General features: G+C 48.6%; 1 protein-coding gene across 2 annotated transcripts in view; it reads right to left on the reverse strand.

Annotated features, from left to right (window-relative positions):
* ABCC5 (ATP binding cassette subfamily C member 5) overlaps positions 1-17,195 on the reverse strand; it is a 49,386-nt gene extending 32,191 nt beyond the window's left edge. For both annotated transcript variants that reach the window (XM_032975085.2, XM_076052361.1), the window contains exons 1-4: positions 17,040-17,195; positions 13,427-13,523; positions 11,534-11,703; positions 7,748-7,903 (exon numbers count right to left, since the gene is read on the reverse strand). In XM_032975085.2, coding sequence (XP_032830976.1) covers positions 7,748-7,903; positions 11,534-11,703; positions 13,427-13,516 — 416 coding nt within the window. In that variant the 5' untranslated portion in view covers positions 13,517-13,523; positions 17,040-17,195. The remainder of the gene's footprint in view (positions 1-7,747; positions 7,904-11,533; positions 11,704-13,426; positions 13,524-17,039) is intronic.
* Between the last annotated feature and the right edge of the window lie 982 nt (positions 17,196-18,177).

Genomic DNA, 18,177 nt, shown 5'->3' on the forward strand with positions numbered 1-18,177 from the left:
GACCTTTGAACGCTACGCGCATTGCGCATTTATCCGCGCGGAGCTTTGGAACGCGCGTTCAGCCACTGCCGAGTCGTGGTGCATGCACGTCCCGGAGCAACGGAGCAACGGGGGCCCAACGGATAACAATCGATGTTGACGACTGGAGACGGCGAAGATTCCGCACTAACAAAGTGAAAACGCAGGAGCAGTAGGGCAGAAAGCGAGGGGCAAGAGGGAGGGAGGCCGCCGGCACAGAGCAGAACATTGCCTCCGGAGAAGCAAGTGGGACAAAGGTCGCCCGTGCAGAAGAATGCGTGACGTCATGCGCAGCAAGTTCCCCCTGTTTACGCAGGCTCAGCTGAAACCGCTGGGTAAGCGACACCGTGCCCCCCCTTCTCTATGCGTACCTGTGGCATAGCACCGCAAGATTTGCTGGGAACCGATCCATTTTTATTCTCTCAACGATGTCCCTGAGATCTTTATTCTATTTAACTTCGGATTTATAAAGCGCCCTTTCCAGGTCAAGGCTCTGTTGCCGGGGTGATACAGCTTTTGACAGTGCAGCTCCCAGACTCCGGGACACTTTGCGTTTGGTAATAAGATGGAGTAGTTACACACATTTAAGTCTGCGTTCAAAACTAAAATCTTTGAATTGGCCTTTACACCCCCTAGCTCTGGCCGTTCACCCAGGTTCTGTTAATTTCCGGCTTTCCATACACAGCGCTTTGGGATCTATGGATGAAATGCACCTTACCAATGTCAATAATTATTATGAACAGCGGTTGACATTGATTGATGACATCCACGTGCTAATAAGCAAGGCTATCTGGCAGGCAACAACGAGGGTAATGACTAAGGCTTGGGGAATCCCCATGAGGGTTAGCCAAAGACGAAATTGGGCTTGGCGAGTAACGTGATGGGGGCAAAATCAAAGCAGCAGGAAACAACCGCGGGCGCCCCGTGTATATTGTCCAGTACGGCCTTGTTTGTCAGTTCCATTGCTGGATGAGGGCCTCTCCACGACGCCCTGCGGATCACGGGGATTCTTTGAGCACGTCGGTCGGTGCGGGCTGGCGATGGCGGACAGCGCCACATGTGGAAGTGTACAAAGTCAGTACGGTACAACGATGGAAGCATCTGCCGTCTGCGGCAGCTTATAACGAATGTATGCATGTTGATCATCTTTCATGTCGTATGTAGGCAGCCGTGCGAGAAGGTCAACAAACGCAACGCAAAAATCAGCTTTCAAGAAATGAGTTTTCAATCTGGATGATGTGAAGGTGCGTAGCTCCAGCGGCTTTCGAACATTTCGGAAGCGTTCCAGACGCTGTTTGCGAGTGGCATTCGCCCAGGCCAGCGCCATCCAGGCTCAACCGGATTGCGTGTGAAACAGCGCGTTCCCGCGTGACAGCCTTGCACTTTCGGAACGGCAAGAACACCAAATGTACAAAAAAATAATTCATTATTATGATTATTAAAAGGTCAGACCCTTTCACTGTGACAATGTACTTATTTTTGCCAAGGTCTCCGCTGAAAAAACGGGCTGCTCATCTCAGCAGGGGCTTGCCTGTTCTCGCGTAAACGAACGAATGCTGCACTCCGCGGTGCGGTTTGCGTTCGGAAAAGCCCGAGCGAAAAAAAAACCCAACAGCTCGGCCCATCGCTTAATGGGATAAAGCGCCACTGCCACCGGTGATCTAAGGGAAAGAGCAGTTACATAAGTGCCCTACATTCGTATGCTTTGTTACATAAGCATGTACACACTCACGGGCGTATATTCTCCAATTTATATAGCAGCCAACCATTGTTGGCCAATACCAAGCCCTGCTACTACTGCTGCTGCTGCACCACTGCTATGACCAATGTTGTCATGCCCCAAACTCGACGCCAGCAAGAGATGCTGCTGCCAGACTCCAACAACAAACGCCGTTCGCCACCAAGTGGCGGTGACGTCACCACGGTGCTTGGGCCAGGCTATGTGCACGTTGAGGCCAGACTCCTCACACACACTCACAATCGAGGTCACGTCGCTCCGACACTACGATGTCTCCACTGGCTCCCCAATCCAAAATGAAGATCACGGCTCACCACCTTCGTGACCCTCCATGGACTCCGCTCCGTGTAACGCTCCCCCCGTCTCGTCTCACTCTATGTATACTAATTCAATATATACAGCAGCTTTCCATCAAGGATCTCAAAGCGCCATACAGGATGCAGCAGCAGATGCTCAGCATGAAAATAATTACATCAAATACATTTTAAAAATCCATTTGCAAGATGAACTAAAAGTGTAATAAGCGGAAGCGTATAAATAGGTTTCGAGAAACATTTTAAAAATGTCCACAGATTTAGAGATCCCTGATATGTTGTGGAAGAGCCATCCACGGACTCTCCTTCCTCTCCGCTCTCATCTAACTACTCCACTCACTTTCCTACCTCTCCCCTCTCATCTAACTACCACTCCACGCACTCTCCTACCCCCTCTCATCTCACTCTACTTCCCACAACATACACTCTCCAATCAAGCAACCAAGGCTTGCCGTGGAAGCCCGCTGCCAACCTTCAGCCAGCGGGAGGTCGCTCATTATCTTCTGCTGCCTCCAAAGTCTGGAACTCCCTTCCCCCAGTCATCAGTGCTGTGGACTCGCTGCCCCTGTGCAAGTCCAGACTCAAGCCCTTCCTCTTCTGCTCTGCCCGACTGCCTCTCCCGATCAAACACACACCCACTGTGCAGTGTCTTGAGCAGGGGTCACCCTTTATAAGCTTTCTACAACCACTTTGTAGTGTATTTGTATTGCATTTGTGAGTGCAGAGTTCCAGACGCTGCTGTTTACGGAAATTGCTCGGCAATCCATCACAACAGTGCTTCCCTGGAGAACAAAGCACGGGTGTCTGGAGGAACAGCAGACTTCGCACAAAAGCATTTTAATGATGCCTGGTGAGACACAGTCCTCCTTAGCTTCAGGCACAGTAAAATAAAATAAAAAATCACCAGCCCCCCCGCCTTTATCATCCGCAATCTTGTCACGCAGGGCAAAGCGCGCTCGGCTTTAGCCAGAGGCGCTCGCAGTCCCACGCCTATGGACGCTCGCATTGTTGCCGCCTTTAATGCTGCGCATTTGCTTCCTGCTTTTACCTTATCCTGTCCAATTCTGTCGCGCGCGATTGTACTCTCGGATGTAATGACACGCGATGACGAATCCCTTTGGATCTTTCCATTTGGATCTTTCCATTTGGATATTTTGCAGTGCATCCCCCCCACCTCCCCACCCCCCCTCCACCAGCGTCCCCCCCTCCTCCCGCCCTTTGTTAGCGAATGGTCTGCAGAAACGGATATCAAGGAGCACTTTCCCACCCGCAGTGATACAAAGTCCGTCGCACGATAGTCAAACTAATCGTTCGCGGTTATCGGAGCTGGAACTCACCGAAAATTACGCGCGGAATTAAATTTAACGTTGTATCTTTTTCGTGCAGCCATTGGTGACCGGGCATCGACCGTCAACTCGCTACCACTGGAGAATGCACTTTCAACCCAGGAACTCCAAAGTAATGCAAAGCTCAGCTTTCTGACCTCCGAGCCACCCGGCCCACTTCAAACAGGCAACAATCTTAATTTGGAAAATACACCGCGTGCAGCAGAGCAGTGACCCCGGTGGGTGGGCAGGAGAAAATGTCAGAGCAGAAGTGGAAGCATCGGTTAAACAGGGCAGGGTGTCCACACAACGCCGCTAATTTGTTTGTACACAAATATACACGGGCCCTGGTGCAAGGTGTAAAGAAATGGGACCCCGTGTCAAATTCACCTTCCCCCCCCCCCTTCTTCGCCATCGCCGGGCACATCGAACCCTCTGGCCATTGGGCCTCCTAGCAGGTGCCACCGCCCGTACACTCCAGAGCTGCTCCGCTGTATTCTCTGTTAATCGACGGGTTCTGTGTTAGCGTATCCCGCCAGTCTGTGGGTTCTAATGAGTCTGATACATAAATGTTAGTATACGGGTAACTATGTTGGTTTTATGGGTCCTATGTTAGTTTGTGGGTTTCATGTTTGTCTATGAGCGCTACGTTAATCTATGTTTTCTATGTGTTCTATTTTAGTCTACGGGTCCCGATGCATATTCTTCTCAGTTGATTTTTTTTCTCTGGGTCCCCCGGTTTATTCCCTCCAGATTTAGAGACATGCATTGAGATTATCTAGATTATTTTGGTGCTATGAAGTCCAAATGGGCCACTTTTTTGAGCTACCATTTGTGGCCAGGTCACTTCTGAAAAATAAGTGAATACATCAGTGGGCTTTGCCTGGTAGGATGGGGATGGTTGATTTTTATTTATGTATTTGAGTGATGTGTTTATCTTTCTTGTACTTTTCACTACTATCGTTTTTGTAGTTTGTTGATTTAACGTTCTTACCCGCCCCTCCTGGACATCTGTGAAAAAGAGCTTTATAGCTCATCGGATTCCTTAAGTATAAACATTCTGATTCTACGGGTTACTTGACTTAAGTCTTTGGGTCTGTATCTAAGGGTCTACATTCAATTGAGTGGACATAACATGATTGGCATTGGCTCTGGTGCAAGAAAAGTAAAGGGGGCCCCCACGTTCTAAACTTTCCCCCTTCTTCAGATCCCAGCGCTTGGGCTCCTCCACCCCATGCCCTCCCAGTGCAGCTGCACCGCCTGCACCCCCGATAGCCACAACACTGCAATGCAGCCAGCGATGGAAGAGCAAGACAATGTTCCCTTAACAGATTTTTTTTTGGGTTAGTCACATAAATATAAATGTCGTTAAACCCGCCAGAACCTGACAGCCAATTAGTAAGGTTCGTCACGTAAACAGAACGTGCCAATTCATTACAATGTTCCGTTTACAAATCAACCCCCATCCCCCCACACTGCCCTCACCATGATGATAACCTCCAGTGACTCCTGAGCACTGAGACCCAGGAGGAATGGTGAAGGTGACAGTGCCATGCCCCCCCCCCCCTGAAGGCGTAACCACAGTGTTTGTGTAACAACTGCCATTGCTAAGGAAACAGCGGTTGAGTGTGGGCGGTGGCCGAGGCCTTTAGGCCCTTATCTGCGTGTGACCACCCGCTACAGGCACTTGCGTGTGCTCGCAAGCGGGCCTTCTGATCGTTATAACGTCACTGATGATCAGCCTGCATTCATTAACCCGGAGCCACGGCGCAGACTAACAGTGAATGTGCCGGGGGGTTTGAATTCGGGCACTGGCGAACGCACAATTCAAGCCAACCCTCTTCCTCAGCGCTGCAGTGCATGGCCACGTGACGCAAGAATCACCATTGTCAAAATATAATTTACACCCCTTCGTCAACCAACCGATGGATGTATTATTGTTTACAACGTTGATATACCCCAAGAACACCTCACTGAGTCTCCAAGACACTTTTTCGGTAACATCCTTCCAAGTTTTTGCGGGAGGGGAAATATGTTGCAACGTATCATCCCGATTGAGCCATTTTTCCTTTTTTGCATGTAATTTTCCAGCATTGGGATGCTTGGTCACTACCAGCTACGTTGTGTGTGTTTTGTTCTGGGAAGATTGCGGAGAACCCGGAGAAAACCCACGCAGTGTAGGGAACGTACAAACTCCACACAGAAAGGGGGGCCAAGTGTTACCACTGCATCACCAACATTAAAGCCTCCCCCCCCCCCCCCAAGCTGCCGTCGGTCATGGGGGTTTTGTTGTTTAACCATTACTTGGCCATACTTCACAATGACGCTCAGGGCACGCTGGTGTAATATCTAATCATTACATGCCTAATTGCCGCAAGGGGCTGCCCACCACCCACATTCCTACCACACACCTGGCGTGAATCACCACCAGGCTCAATGATTACATTCCCCCCACACCCAGTCCGGCAGCAGGGGGGTAATGTTTACCAATTGCCCTAAAATAACACTGCAACAAGTCCACCAATAAAACTATTGTGGTCCACAGGCAGAGGAGACCTTATTTGTCCGAGATAATTTTCCACATGACAAGCCAATTTAACACGTAGGCTTTTGCGACCAATATTATCCATAAAAGGTTTTTCTTTTTATTGATAAGCCACTTTGTAGAGCTATCATTTGTGGCCAGCTCATTTGTGGCCAGTCAGTTAGAACTCTTCAAGCCATACAATGCAGCACAAGTTAGATTGTTACAGCATATAAATGTGACCACATCTGAATATGCTGTACAGTATAAAAGTAGGGGTTCTGGCAATTTCGGCACTATGCCTTTAGACAAACGTTTCCCAACCTGTGGTCCGCGGACCATACTGGTCGTCTGCAGGGCCATGGGAATCGATCCACGGAACTGTTACAGATTGCAGATAAGGTTTGTTTAACAAAACACCAAAATTTGTACCGCGCAGTGGTACACCAAGGTATTTTGAATGTTGACGGTGTATTCCTGATTCGGAGAGAGATTAGGAACCACCGCCTTAAAACGACCTCAAAGATATCAACTAAAACCAGGCACTATCAATCGAGTGCAACTGGTTAATAGTTTATGCCCCAGGCTTTATTGTATTCAAGTGGTCAGAATTTTTTTTATTTTTGTTGTTGTTCTTGTATTGAAGAGTGTCTTCTAAACAAAGGCGTCTTCTCATGGAAGATTTTTTTTTATTTTTAACCCATTACAGCCTGCTACCAATACACGAGGAATGCGCCAGATTTCATCACATCTGGGAAGCCAAGCAGGCTCGAGAGCCTGGACCAATGGTGGGCCAACCTGTGGCCGCCCGCAGGCCGAACGCGTCCCGCAGAGCCCCTAGTGGTGGCCTGGTCCCAGTGTCTCTCGGGTGATGCGAGGGGGGGGGTCATGGTTAGTGCACAAACACGGTGTCAATGCTTGCGGCCCGCTGAGGTGAAGTAGGGCCACTTATGTGACCCACCGACGAGTCACGGTTGCCCATCGCTGGCCGAGACGTGGTAACTATGAAGGGCGACCACCGCCACGCACAGCGAGGTTGTTGCCGAGCTTGGTGGACGCAGCAGGAGAAGTGCGGAAAATTCCATCATCTTACTGCACTTCCACGCTCCCCACGTCTACGCTCCCCCTCCACCAACCCGCACTGACCACCAGCGGCAGTCAAATACGGTCAAACCATCCTCATTTGGCAGTGAACTGGCGAAAGGGGCCGCACGTGTCACACGTTACGCGTACGCGTGTCGCGCGAAGATTAAACGAAGGTCGGGAGGGGACGTGCGGGGGTCACAACACCCAGGAACAAACCCCGCTTTGTGAAAGTGTCAACACAGGCCCCTATTTTTGCCCCGCAGAGAGAATAGCTCAGCACACTCCTCCCAAAGGTCGTTGGCTAAAAATTACAGCAGCTGATGGTGCATGTGACGCACATGCACTCATAACTCCACAAACGTGGTCCCGCACATGCACACATAAAAAGACAAAGATCCCCCACCCCCCAACCCTGTAGAGTCTTCTACAGATTGTTGGGGCCATTTCTGTTCGTGAGGAACTATGAAGGCCTATTAAGGCCTGCACAGCACCTGATGACGTGGTGTGGCCAGGTCCACACCCTCTCTGTCGCCTGCAATGTTTATGTTTATACGACGCACCAGTTACTCATTCAAGGCCGAGTTGTCTTCAGAGAGGCCAAAGACTGGTTAAAATATTTGCCAGTGATGTTGCCTGTAAGCTGGAAATTGAGTTCGTAGCGCAGCACGCTAATCGCTACACTTCCGCGCGCGCATGCACGCGCACACAGGCTGAACGGCAGAGACGGAGGCGCGGGGTTCACCTGCGTGCGTTGACGGCCGAGCCCTCGTGCTTGGAGACCGGCCACACGTGGTCCATCTTGAGTTCGCCTTTCTTGAAGGCCTTCCATGCGAGTGGCGACAGCCAGTTAAACGTCATGAAGGAGAAGAGGCCCGCGTTGTCCACGGGGTGTGTGTGTCTGCGAGGGAGGCAAGAGGGCATCACAACGAGCGCTGGGCTATCCGATCATTCATGTACGTACATATGCGTGCGTATAGAGAGTCATTCGTGCAAATCGCGTCTCAAAATAACGTAGGATTTTCACACCTTTCGTGTTAAAACGCTTGGCAAAAGCGGCCAGAAAAAGTGCCACCAATTGCTCAGGCTCTGCGGTCATATAATGGGTTGTTTATTAAATAAGTACTGCACGAATGATTATCGTTTTGATTACTCGACCGATCGGATGACACAGAAATCGTAGGAATCGATTGTTTGCAATTCAAGAGAAAATTACTCCCGTGGCAAGATTGCAAATTGCTGAAGTTGTGGATAATTTGCCACCGGTGGACGGTGACATCGAGATGACAAAAGCCCAACAAAAACAAAGCAACCGAGTGGAAAAGGGAGACAAAAAAAGAATCGATCATTCAATTAAATTTCGATTATTAACCTTGACAATTAAATAGAATCGCCGACACACAGCCTTGCCACTCTACTGTCTCGACAGTATATATCAATATAAATAAATTAATCTGTATGTCTCTAAAACCTATAGAATGCTTCCCGATGAGGTAGAAAGCTGAAATTTGATACATAGGTAGTTTTTAGGACATGAACAGGGAAAATCAGAAACTCAGATGTTTTTTTTTCTTTTACGGCCCTAAAAATCTCGATTTTAAGGCCCTAAAAATCTCGATTTTAAGTGCCCCGTAAACATGTTTGTGCGTGTCATTCAGACACTGTTCAAAATATAAGATTGCGTTTTTTTGTCGTTTGATAGAGCGTTAACAGCAAATAAAATTCAAGTGGGAACCATTGTTTATCTTTCATTGTTTTTTAGATATTTCGGATTCAAGCGGTTTTGAACTAAAATATGCATATTATGATGCTCAAATCTGAATAATATAATAAAAAAACAGTAAAAGATAGGAGCTTTCACTCAGAGTATTAAGGTAATAGATTTTTGTTCTTTCTAATAAAAACAGAATCTATAAATTGAGCTGTTTCCGATGAGTACGTCTTCAACAATTATTTTTTTGCGGAAAAATACACATTTTTGGAGTAGTCGTTCGTGTATGATCGTAGATACAAAAAATCATATCAGGCTCATTATAATATTTCTTGAAAACTTTTGCCTGGCGAAGACGGGCTTTATGAACTCGTTCCTCATATGGGGGGCTTCTGCTCTCCAAATAGAGGTCCCTCCAGACTTCGGGGTGGGCAGTGATGGATGGGGAAGGTCAAGGCTAAGGGCATGCGTAGGATATTTTACATTGTCGCATTTGTCACACGTCTATTTAAAAGTCGACTCGGCAAAGGAGAGACCAGGTTGGCTCTGGGGTCACGAACACCGAGATCCACGGTTTGAATCCAAGTTTCAGCTCCCTGTGATTAAACTGTCTGGTAAATAGTCGAGGGAGTTAACGAGCTCAATGATCGCACAGAGAGATCCGTACAGTTAAATCCGAAATCCATTAACTTACTCGGAGAACCTTAGACTCAAAAACGGGACCTGTAAATCCATAAAGAAACTCGTAAACTCATCCTTGCATAGAGAGCCATAAACGTGCGTGGAATGAGTTGTGATTAAACAGGATTCTCAAGTGTAACGAGTTTCAGTACCGTCACTGATGACTGCACATAAGAGATACATATACAGTAAGTCTTCGTTTAACGTGCACCTCCGATTAGCAAAGTTGGCTACGTAAGGTGCGAAATAATTTCAACATACAGAATACATACAGAGAAAATTAGTTCAAGTGTAAACACCGCCACACGTTGAGCGGAAACTTACCGTATATTTAAAAAAGAGACCCAGAGTGTTGGACACTGACCAACAGACTCGAATAGAGAACCATACGTGGATCGTGTTGTGATGACCAGTGGATGCCCGGTGTAGCTAGTTGATGGTCTGGCACGCTACCGCTGGACCACGTCACCGCCCCCAAAGGCTTTGTAAAGCTGCTATTCTTCATTCAGGCATACCCAACACATGCATTTAGGAAACGTGTCACCTGACCTATACTCAAGCGAACGTGTCAGTCAAACGACACCTCAACCGCCCGCTAAAAAACACAGGGGCTGGAAGCACAAACACGCGGCGTGGGAAACGGGAAACCTTTTATCGGGGGTGAGTGTAAGGGGGTGAGTGTAAGGGGGTGAGTGTAAGGGGGTGAGTGTAAGGGGGTGAGTGTAAGGGGGTGAGTGTAAGGGGGTGAGTGTAAGGGGGTGAGTGTAAGGGGGTGAGTGTAAGGGGGTGAGTGTAAGGGGGTGAGTGTAAGGGGGTGAGTGTAAGGGGGTGAGTGTAAGGGGGTGAGTGTAAGGGGGTGAGTGTAAGGGGGTGAGTGTAAGGGGGTGAGTGTAAGGGGGTGAGTGTAAGGGGGTGAGTGTAAGGGGGTGAGTGTAAGGGGGTGAGTGTAAGGGGGTGAGTGTAAGGGGGTGAGTGTAAGGGGGTGAGTGTAAGGGGGTGAGTGTAAGGGGGTGAGTGTAAGGGGGTGAGTGTAAGGGGGTGAGTGTAAGGTGATGAGTGTACGGGGGTGAGTGTACGGGGGCGAGTGTAAGGGGGTGAGTGTAAGGGGGTGAGTGTAAGGGGGTGAGTGTAAGGGGGTGAGTGTAAGGGGGTGAGTGTAAGGGGGTGAGTGTAAGGGGGTGAGTGTAAGGGGGTGAGTGTAAGGGGGTGAGTGTAAGGGGGTGAGTGTAAGGGGGTGAGTGTAAGGGGGTGAGTGTAAGGGGGTGAGTGTAAGGTGATGAGTGTACGGGGGTGAGTGTAAGGGGGTGAGTGTAAGGGGGTGAGTGTAAGGGGGTGAGTGTAAGGGGGTGAGTGTAAGGGGGTGAGTGTAAGGGGGTGAGTGTAAGGGGGTGAGTGTAAGGGGGTGAGTGTAAGGGGGTGAGTGTAAGGTGGTGAGTGTAAGGGGGTGAGTGTAAGGGGGTGAGTGTAAGGGGGTGAGTGTAAGGGGTGAGTGTAAGGGAGTGAGTGTAAGACGACGCCTGCAGTGGCCACAGCTCATAAAGCGGCCGGACAACCCCAGGGGGTTCATGTACCGGGCTCGTCCCCCCATCACTAGACATAAGAGGATCAGGTTTATGGAGGGGGGGGGACAACCCCTGGGATAAACCCCACCACCCCACCCCCCTAATAAAATCGGCTCACTGTACGCACATCGCACGAACCTAGCTAGGAGTAATTAGAAATCGGTTGCTTTGCGTTACCACCGGTAGCCACACAACGAAAAAACGATTTTCAAACGTAAATCATTTTGGCGCACGTGCAGGACGGTCTGGAGCAACAAGCACAACTGAGGAACGAACGAAGCTGCCACAGCCGTCGTGGTTAACAAACGGGACTGTTTCTCGGTCGTTTCTTCATTGAACTCAAATCTCTTGGGTGCCACAGACCCCCACTGCAACGCATTCGTTTTTGCGTCGATTTCAATTCGTTCCTTTGTCGTACTATTTTTCGCGTAATTGCTTTCGTCCACGTCGGTGACCCGGGTCAGCCATTCATCCTCGTCCCCCAGTTCTCACCCTGGTGAAACAAAATAAACTTGGAGCATGGAAACAACACCCGCCACGCCATGAGGGCAAGCACGAAGGTGACACGACTGCTCACTTGGAGGTGGTGCGGAAGGGCTTGAGAAGGTGAATGCCGGCCTGGTACTTCCGGCGGTGTCGCTGGCCCGACTCGCCCAGCATGCCCATGTGCGAGTGGACCGAAGGGTCGAGGGGGAGGCCTTCTGCGCGGCCGGCCACCTCCATGCCGTCCGGAACGGCGACGTGACCCTATGGGGGGGACACGGAGCACCGGGTGAGCCGACCCAGACTCAAGGATATATATACACACATCTTTGATACATCCATTTGCCACATCCACACCACCTGGTCGCCTAAGTCTATCGAACCTTTTCCGCTTTGTTCGAAAATGCACTGAGCATCTTCGGGAAAATCCAGAAAGTCAGAATGAAATATAGGAACCTTGTCACTTGACCCAGCTTCTTAAATGTCTCACAACACAGGAAGAAGCTGTCATGTTTTTTTTTTACAGAAGATGCTTGATGCAGCTTCAAGTGAAAAATCAGATCTGCTAAATTTATTTGTGAGGGGTTTTCTTCAACTAACTTGATGAGTGAGCCGAAAAAACAATTATTCCCGCATTAAACGCTTGTACAGGTGATAACTGAAATTGTTTGACTCTGTTACGTGGTGGAGGGTCTTACAAAACAAATTTGGCCGGGTCAACACGTGGCCTAAACCCAACAATCTATGCTGAATCTCAACGTGTTGCTATAAAAGGTTTTCTTTACTTTAAAATTGTCCCAAAAAAATAGAATACAGTTAAAACCAGCTCATGCACCCTGACGCCCAGATGTCCTACACAGTGACTTCTTTATACATCACAACACTGGCGCATTAGGAGAAACCAGTACGCCGTGTACCCTGGCATACACAATTCGCTCTGAACAAGAAACGTTGTTCCCAATAGGCTTTTCAACGGCCAATTCAACAAAGACACGAGCCCTCCGACATGTGCATGCAGGAAGAGCCGTCACTGTCAAGAGTTGAGGATGGAGCCAAATTCCCGAGGGAAACACCAGAGGGGGTTTGTTTATAAAATAGAGGTATTAATAACAATTTGCACACCTTTGCCAATCCACTGCCGGATGATAGCTTCCCCAATGCCCCGATAGTTATTGGGGAAGTTTGTGCAGGCAGTGAGAAATGAAGAAAGTGAAGGAGAACCGGTTCGCCACTGATGTTAGCCGTGGCCAGGAATCCTATTGAGGTCGTTGGATTAATATGAAAATGTTTAAGACTGCGCCACCACGCTCCAGGCCCCCATTCATCTTTAATACAAATTACTGAGTCCCCATATTCTCTTTCGGGAGGGTCCTACTACATTGGGCTGTTGGGCTAAATTCCTTCAATTCGAGTGTGGGAGGAAACCAGAGTGCCCGGAGAAAACCCACCACAAACGCGGGGATGACAACTCGGCACCACCATCCATCCCGGTGGCCACCTCACAACCCTCCCGCACCCCGAGACCTGACGAGGTGGTGTGCACTCAGGGCACTTTCTGCTGGAGCACAATGGGGAGCTTTGATCATCTAACTTCAAAAGCCACAAACCGAGATGACCGGTTTCTTGGCCTTTATCCCAAAAATGAGGGTTTAAAGCCAGGGACCCAGCCACCTCTTTCATCAGTGGGGCAGTCTGAAACGCCACGGCCTAATCCAGGAGTTCCCTGTGTGGCGAGACCAGCGCAACGTTGCGGGTGAAGCTTTAGTTGCCGAGGCTTCGTTTCTCGCTCAATATTTTCCGGTTGCACCCCAAGGTTGGCTTGGGAGGGGGAATTTTCGGCATGAAGGCGCCACCGCTGGAGGAAGGTACACGGTACGCCCGTCCGTGAACTCAGACGGAAGAGCTGTCGCTCAGAATAGGAATATATATTTATACAGGAGGAATCTGATTAACTATAAAGCTCTTTTTCACACACGTCCCCACTCACCGAGCTGCTGTAGCGAACGCGGTAGCCGAGCCTCGCCGGGCCGCCCTGCTCCACCGAGGCCTTCATAGTGACGGCGTCACGCTGGGACATCCCAATCCTACGGCGCGCGCGCACAAGCACACACGCGCGCGAGACACCGCGAAGAGACACGCAAATGAACGTCACTCAATCACTCGCGCCGCGGTCTGTCATCAAACTCATCATCCACGGGACGTTCCGCAGCCTGCGGCGTCAATTGCACAACGTGGCCGCAAGTCAACTAGGTCACGATATTTTCACTCGACGCTGCGACGTGATCGCGGTACCTACTGTGGTGTATCGTGGGACCGTGCATTCCAGAATCGACTTGTGATTTTTGATATTTTCAAGTGGAGTTATTTTTACCTCTCCTTACACTGATGTTATAAAATTCTATAATTTAAATCGATATAAATAACTTTACAAGCTATAACCAGGCTATATTTGGTCTTCCTGGAAATAATGGGAGTTTGTTAATATCGATATACCGGGGCACATCACTCATTGAATATTTAGAGGATTGTGCAAGTCAACAAATTACTCATATTTATATCGTCAACAGCGAGGAACTCTGCAGTGTCGTAAACACATTATGTTGACAACAGAGTCCATGTCAAAACAGCCCACCCACATAGCTCGCGATTGAGCTCAGCTGTCTTAACCACTGCAGTCCATTATCACTTCACCACTAATATTCACAAACCTGTAGCTGACAAGGCATACACACACACACATGCACGCAAGCACGCAAGCACTCAGACACACGATGACATATAAACAAATACTGTACAAAGATGCCCCCTAATTGACCTTAAGATGGTTAGGGGAAGCGCTGTAAGCGAGCACCTACGAAGGCCGGCACGGCACACGCGGGGATTGGGTGACCAGCACCACGTTCCCGCGCGCCTTTGTCTCCCCAGTGGCGATGTTTTACACACCGCACCAGGTTACTCATTTAAGGCTGAGTCGACCTATAAACAAGCGCGCAACATCAAGCACATCCGTACACGCACACCCCCCCCACCAACTCCGGAAGGTAAATGTAGGGGACCCCAAATCATTAAGTTGGATGAGGTCCCAAAATCTCTTCTAATCCCTACCATTGTTAAAGGGAGCAGCAACGTTGCCGAAGCAAAGGTCGAAGCTAATGTTATGTAATATTTAGCAAAGTTTTTGTAATAGCACGCAGCTGCCTCATGTAAAATGTTGAACTCTATTGTGAAACATGATTGAATTTGTACAAATATCAGCAAATTTCGTGTCGCTTGATATTAAACCGACTGCTTTCATCATTACATGTTCACCCCGATTTTCAGGAGATATTAGTCATGTAGTTCTCACCAGAATAAACAAAATAACCTTGCTATGCATACTGGCGCTATTATTATTATTCACTGAATTATCGACACTGACACAATGTTCTTGTGATGTAGGGGTTTCCCTGAAATTTACCGAGGTCCTGGCATAGATGTTACCCCCCTTCCCGTAAACTCTACACACAATCACACCCGGCATCGCCTTAACAGACTGTAGGGGCAAGTGGTGTTAGCGAACAGCAACCACGTGGGGGTGGACGGTCAGCACCACACCCGGCCACCTTTGTCTCCCCAGTGGCGATGTTTGCTGCAATACCCCAGCGATCACAGCACTCACACGTAACGCTTGACATTCACATACACCACAAGCAACCACAAAGACCCCCAGTATAGCCTTAACAGACTGTTGGAGCAAGTGATGTTAGCGAGCACCTATTAAGGACCGGCACCGTGGCACACGAGGATGCGTGGGTGACCAGCATCACGGCCGTGCCACCTTTGTCTCCCCAGTGACGATGTTTGCTACAACACCCCACCCGGCAACAGCACTCACACGTGAGGCTGACCAACCAACACAGACACACCGCAACTACAAGCCTCAAATTCAAAGGCACAAATTACAAAGCTAAGACAAAAAAATGTCCCCCTAACGACCCCCATCGCCCAACTAAATCCGTTAATGGGCTGTTGGTGAAAGTGCTGTTAGTGAGCGCCTATTAAAGCCTCAACAGCGCACGGGGGAGGTGGGCAGGTCCGCCTTTGTCTTCCCAGTGCTGATGTTTACAAAAGACACCAACCAAGGTCAACAAAAACAGCAGGTCTGACTCAGCAGGGACGCACGGTCTCTCACACGTAACCGATCTGCAATGACATTTTTTTTATTGACGATTACATTTATATACCGATAGATGCCGATGAGGATTTGATATTGCTCATAATTACCGGAGTATATTCACGATTGTATTGATATTAATCGATAATTACGATGTTATGTTTGACGCCCATGTGGATGCAGATCTTGTTGACGGGTGGTGATGAGGCTGTTGTTGACGATTGTGATGTCGATGTTGATGATATTACGATGACTACGATGGTGATGTCATTATTGATGGTGTTCTATGGTGATGTCATTATTGATGTTTGGTGATGTCATTATTCATGATGTTTGATGGCGATGATGGTGTTTGATGGTGATGGTATTGATGAAGATGATGGTATTAATGATGGTGTTTGATGGTGATGTTATTATTGATGGTCAAGATGATGTAATTGATGATGGTGATGTTATTATTGATGGTGTTGATGGTGAAGATGATGTAATTATTGATGGTGATGATGGTGATGTAATTATTGATGATGGTGATGTTAGTGTTGATGATAGTGTTGATGGTGATGTTTTATTGATGGTGTTGATGGTGATGATGTTATTATTGATGATGCTGATGTTAGTGTTGATGATGGTGTTGATGGTGATGTAATTATTGATGACGGTGATATTATTGATGATGGTGTTGATGGTGATGATGTTATTATTGATGATGGTGTTGATGATGTAATTATTGATGATGGTGATGTTAGTGTTGGTGATGGTGTTGATGGTGATGATGTTATTATTGATGGTGTTGATGATGTAATTATTGATGATGGTGATGTTAGTGTTGATGATGGTGTTGAAGGTGATGTAATTATTGATGATGGTGATGTTATTATTGATGATGGTGTTGATGGTGATTATGTTATTATTGATGATGGTGTTGACGGTGAACACCGCTGGCCCATCATGGCGACCGTTCGCACAGAGTGGGGGAGGGGAGCCCCAATTAGAGGGGGTCTCGAGACACATGGGGGGGGGGGTAGAAGGGAGGTTAAAGGGGGGCTAGAGACAATGAGACAGCAGAGAGCTTGATAAGTGGGAGAGAGAGGGGGGGCTGCATAGCGTGGGACGATTGCAATGGGGGGGAGGGGTAAGGTTGTAGAGAATGATGGTTTGAGAATGGGGGGCTGTAGACGAATAGGGTCAGTAATAAAGGTCGGGGGGGGGCTTTACAGGGGAAGTTACGAGTAGGGGGATTGTGTGTGTGGGGGGGGGGCAGGCTGTAAACAAGATGTGAAAAAAACGAGTCGCATAACGGGAGCTAGAAAATAAAGAGTTAAAAGGGGAACGGAAGGGGAGGAGGGGCGGCTGTAGAGAATGGGGGGGCTAGAAAAGGGGGGGGGGGAGGGGTGTCTAGGTGAAGGTGAAGAGGGGAGAGAGATGGTGGTGGTGGCGGCGGGCTCACTGTGGTAGTTGCGGCGAAGACGATGAGCGAGAGAGAGGGAGAGAGGCCGCCGCTCCGCTGCTGCTACCGCTGCTGCTGCCGTTGCCGCGTGAATCCGCCAGCTCCGACTGCGCCGCGCGCCGTCACGTCGGAGCGACCACATCGCGCGGTCACGTGACGCCACCGGTCTCGGACCAACGCGGCGAGGGGAAGGGGGGGGGGGTGGCGCGAGACGAGCATTTTGGATTCAAGGTTTATTTTTTTTAGCGGTTTATTTTTTGGTTTAAAAAAAATAACACCTCGTTGTTACGGTGAAAAATAAAAGCGAGCACGTGTTTTTGTTTTAAAACGCGCTCGCAAACTTGCTTCCGCCCACCGTTTGTTGTACACAATACGCTATCCACTCTACCTCACCCCCTCCTGTTGCAAATGGGATCGTCCGCGCTCCGCACTGCGACAGCGCGGCTTCCGGGAACGGCGCCTCGTGATTGGTCCCCTTGTTGCTGGGCGAGAGCGCGGTTCAATTTTTATTTCAGTTTCAGTTTATTTATTTTGGTATAGCCCTGTGAGCCATTCGGCTCTTGAATCGGAGTGCAACCACAACAAACAAACAAAAAAACGATCAAGAAAAACAGCTTAAAGTGACTGTGTGTTACTGTGCAAAACAGAAAATCCATGGAAAAAAACAGCGAAAATATTCCTGAAAAAAGCACCGTACACCAACGCTGTGTGCAAAAAATCCCAGTGGGATGCAAGTCAAACAACAACAACCACAAGACAACTTAGATTAATCTTCTTTGGTTCTTTCGGTAAAGTCAAGTAGAATGAGAATAAAATAATAAATTGATAAAATAAAAATAACACAATAATATTCTCACGACGTTTCGGCCACAACACAAGCGGCCTTCATCAGGTGAAGGGACGAGACTGTCTGGTAGGACAGCGCTGGAGTGAAAGAGCCACGTTCAGATCACGACCTTTAAGCTGTGAGAGGAAACAAAGCGCCTTGACAAAGGAATTAGCATATAATTTAGCATTGAATAGCTAAGTTAAAGCATACACATCCGCAGAGGCACCCCTTGACAAAGGAATTAGCATAGAATTTAGCATTGAAATAGCTGAGTGATTAGCTTGTAACTGGTCACAGAAATAGCTATGT

Source organism: Petromyzon marinus, chromosome 55, assembly GCF_048934315.1.
Source record: "Petromyzon marinus isolate PM22_M1 ecotype Great Lakes invasive population chromosome 55, UKy_Petmar_22M1.pri1.0, whole genome shotgun sequence".
NCBI classification, from domain to species: Eukaryota; Metazoa; Chordata; class Hyperoartia; order Petromyzontiformes; family Petromyzontidae; genus Petromyzon; species Petromyzon marinus.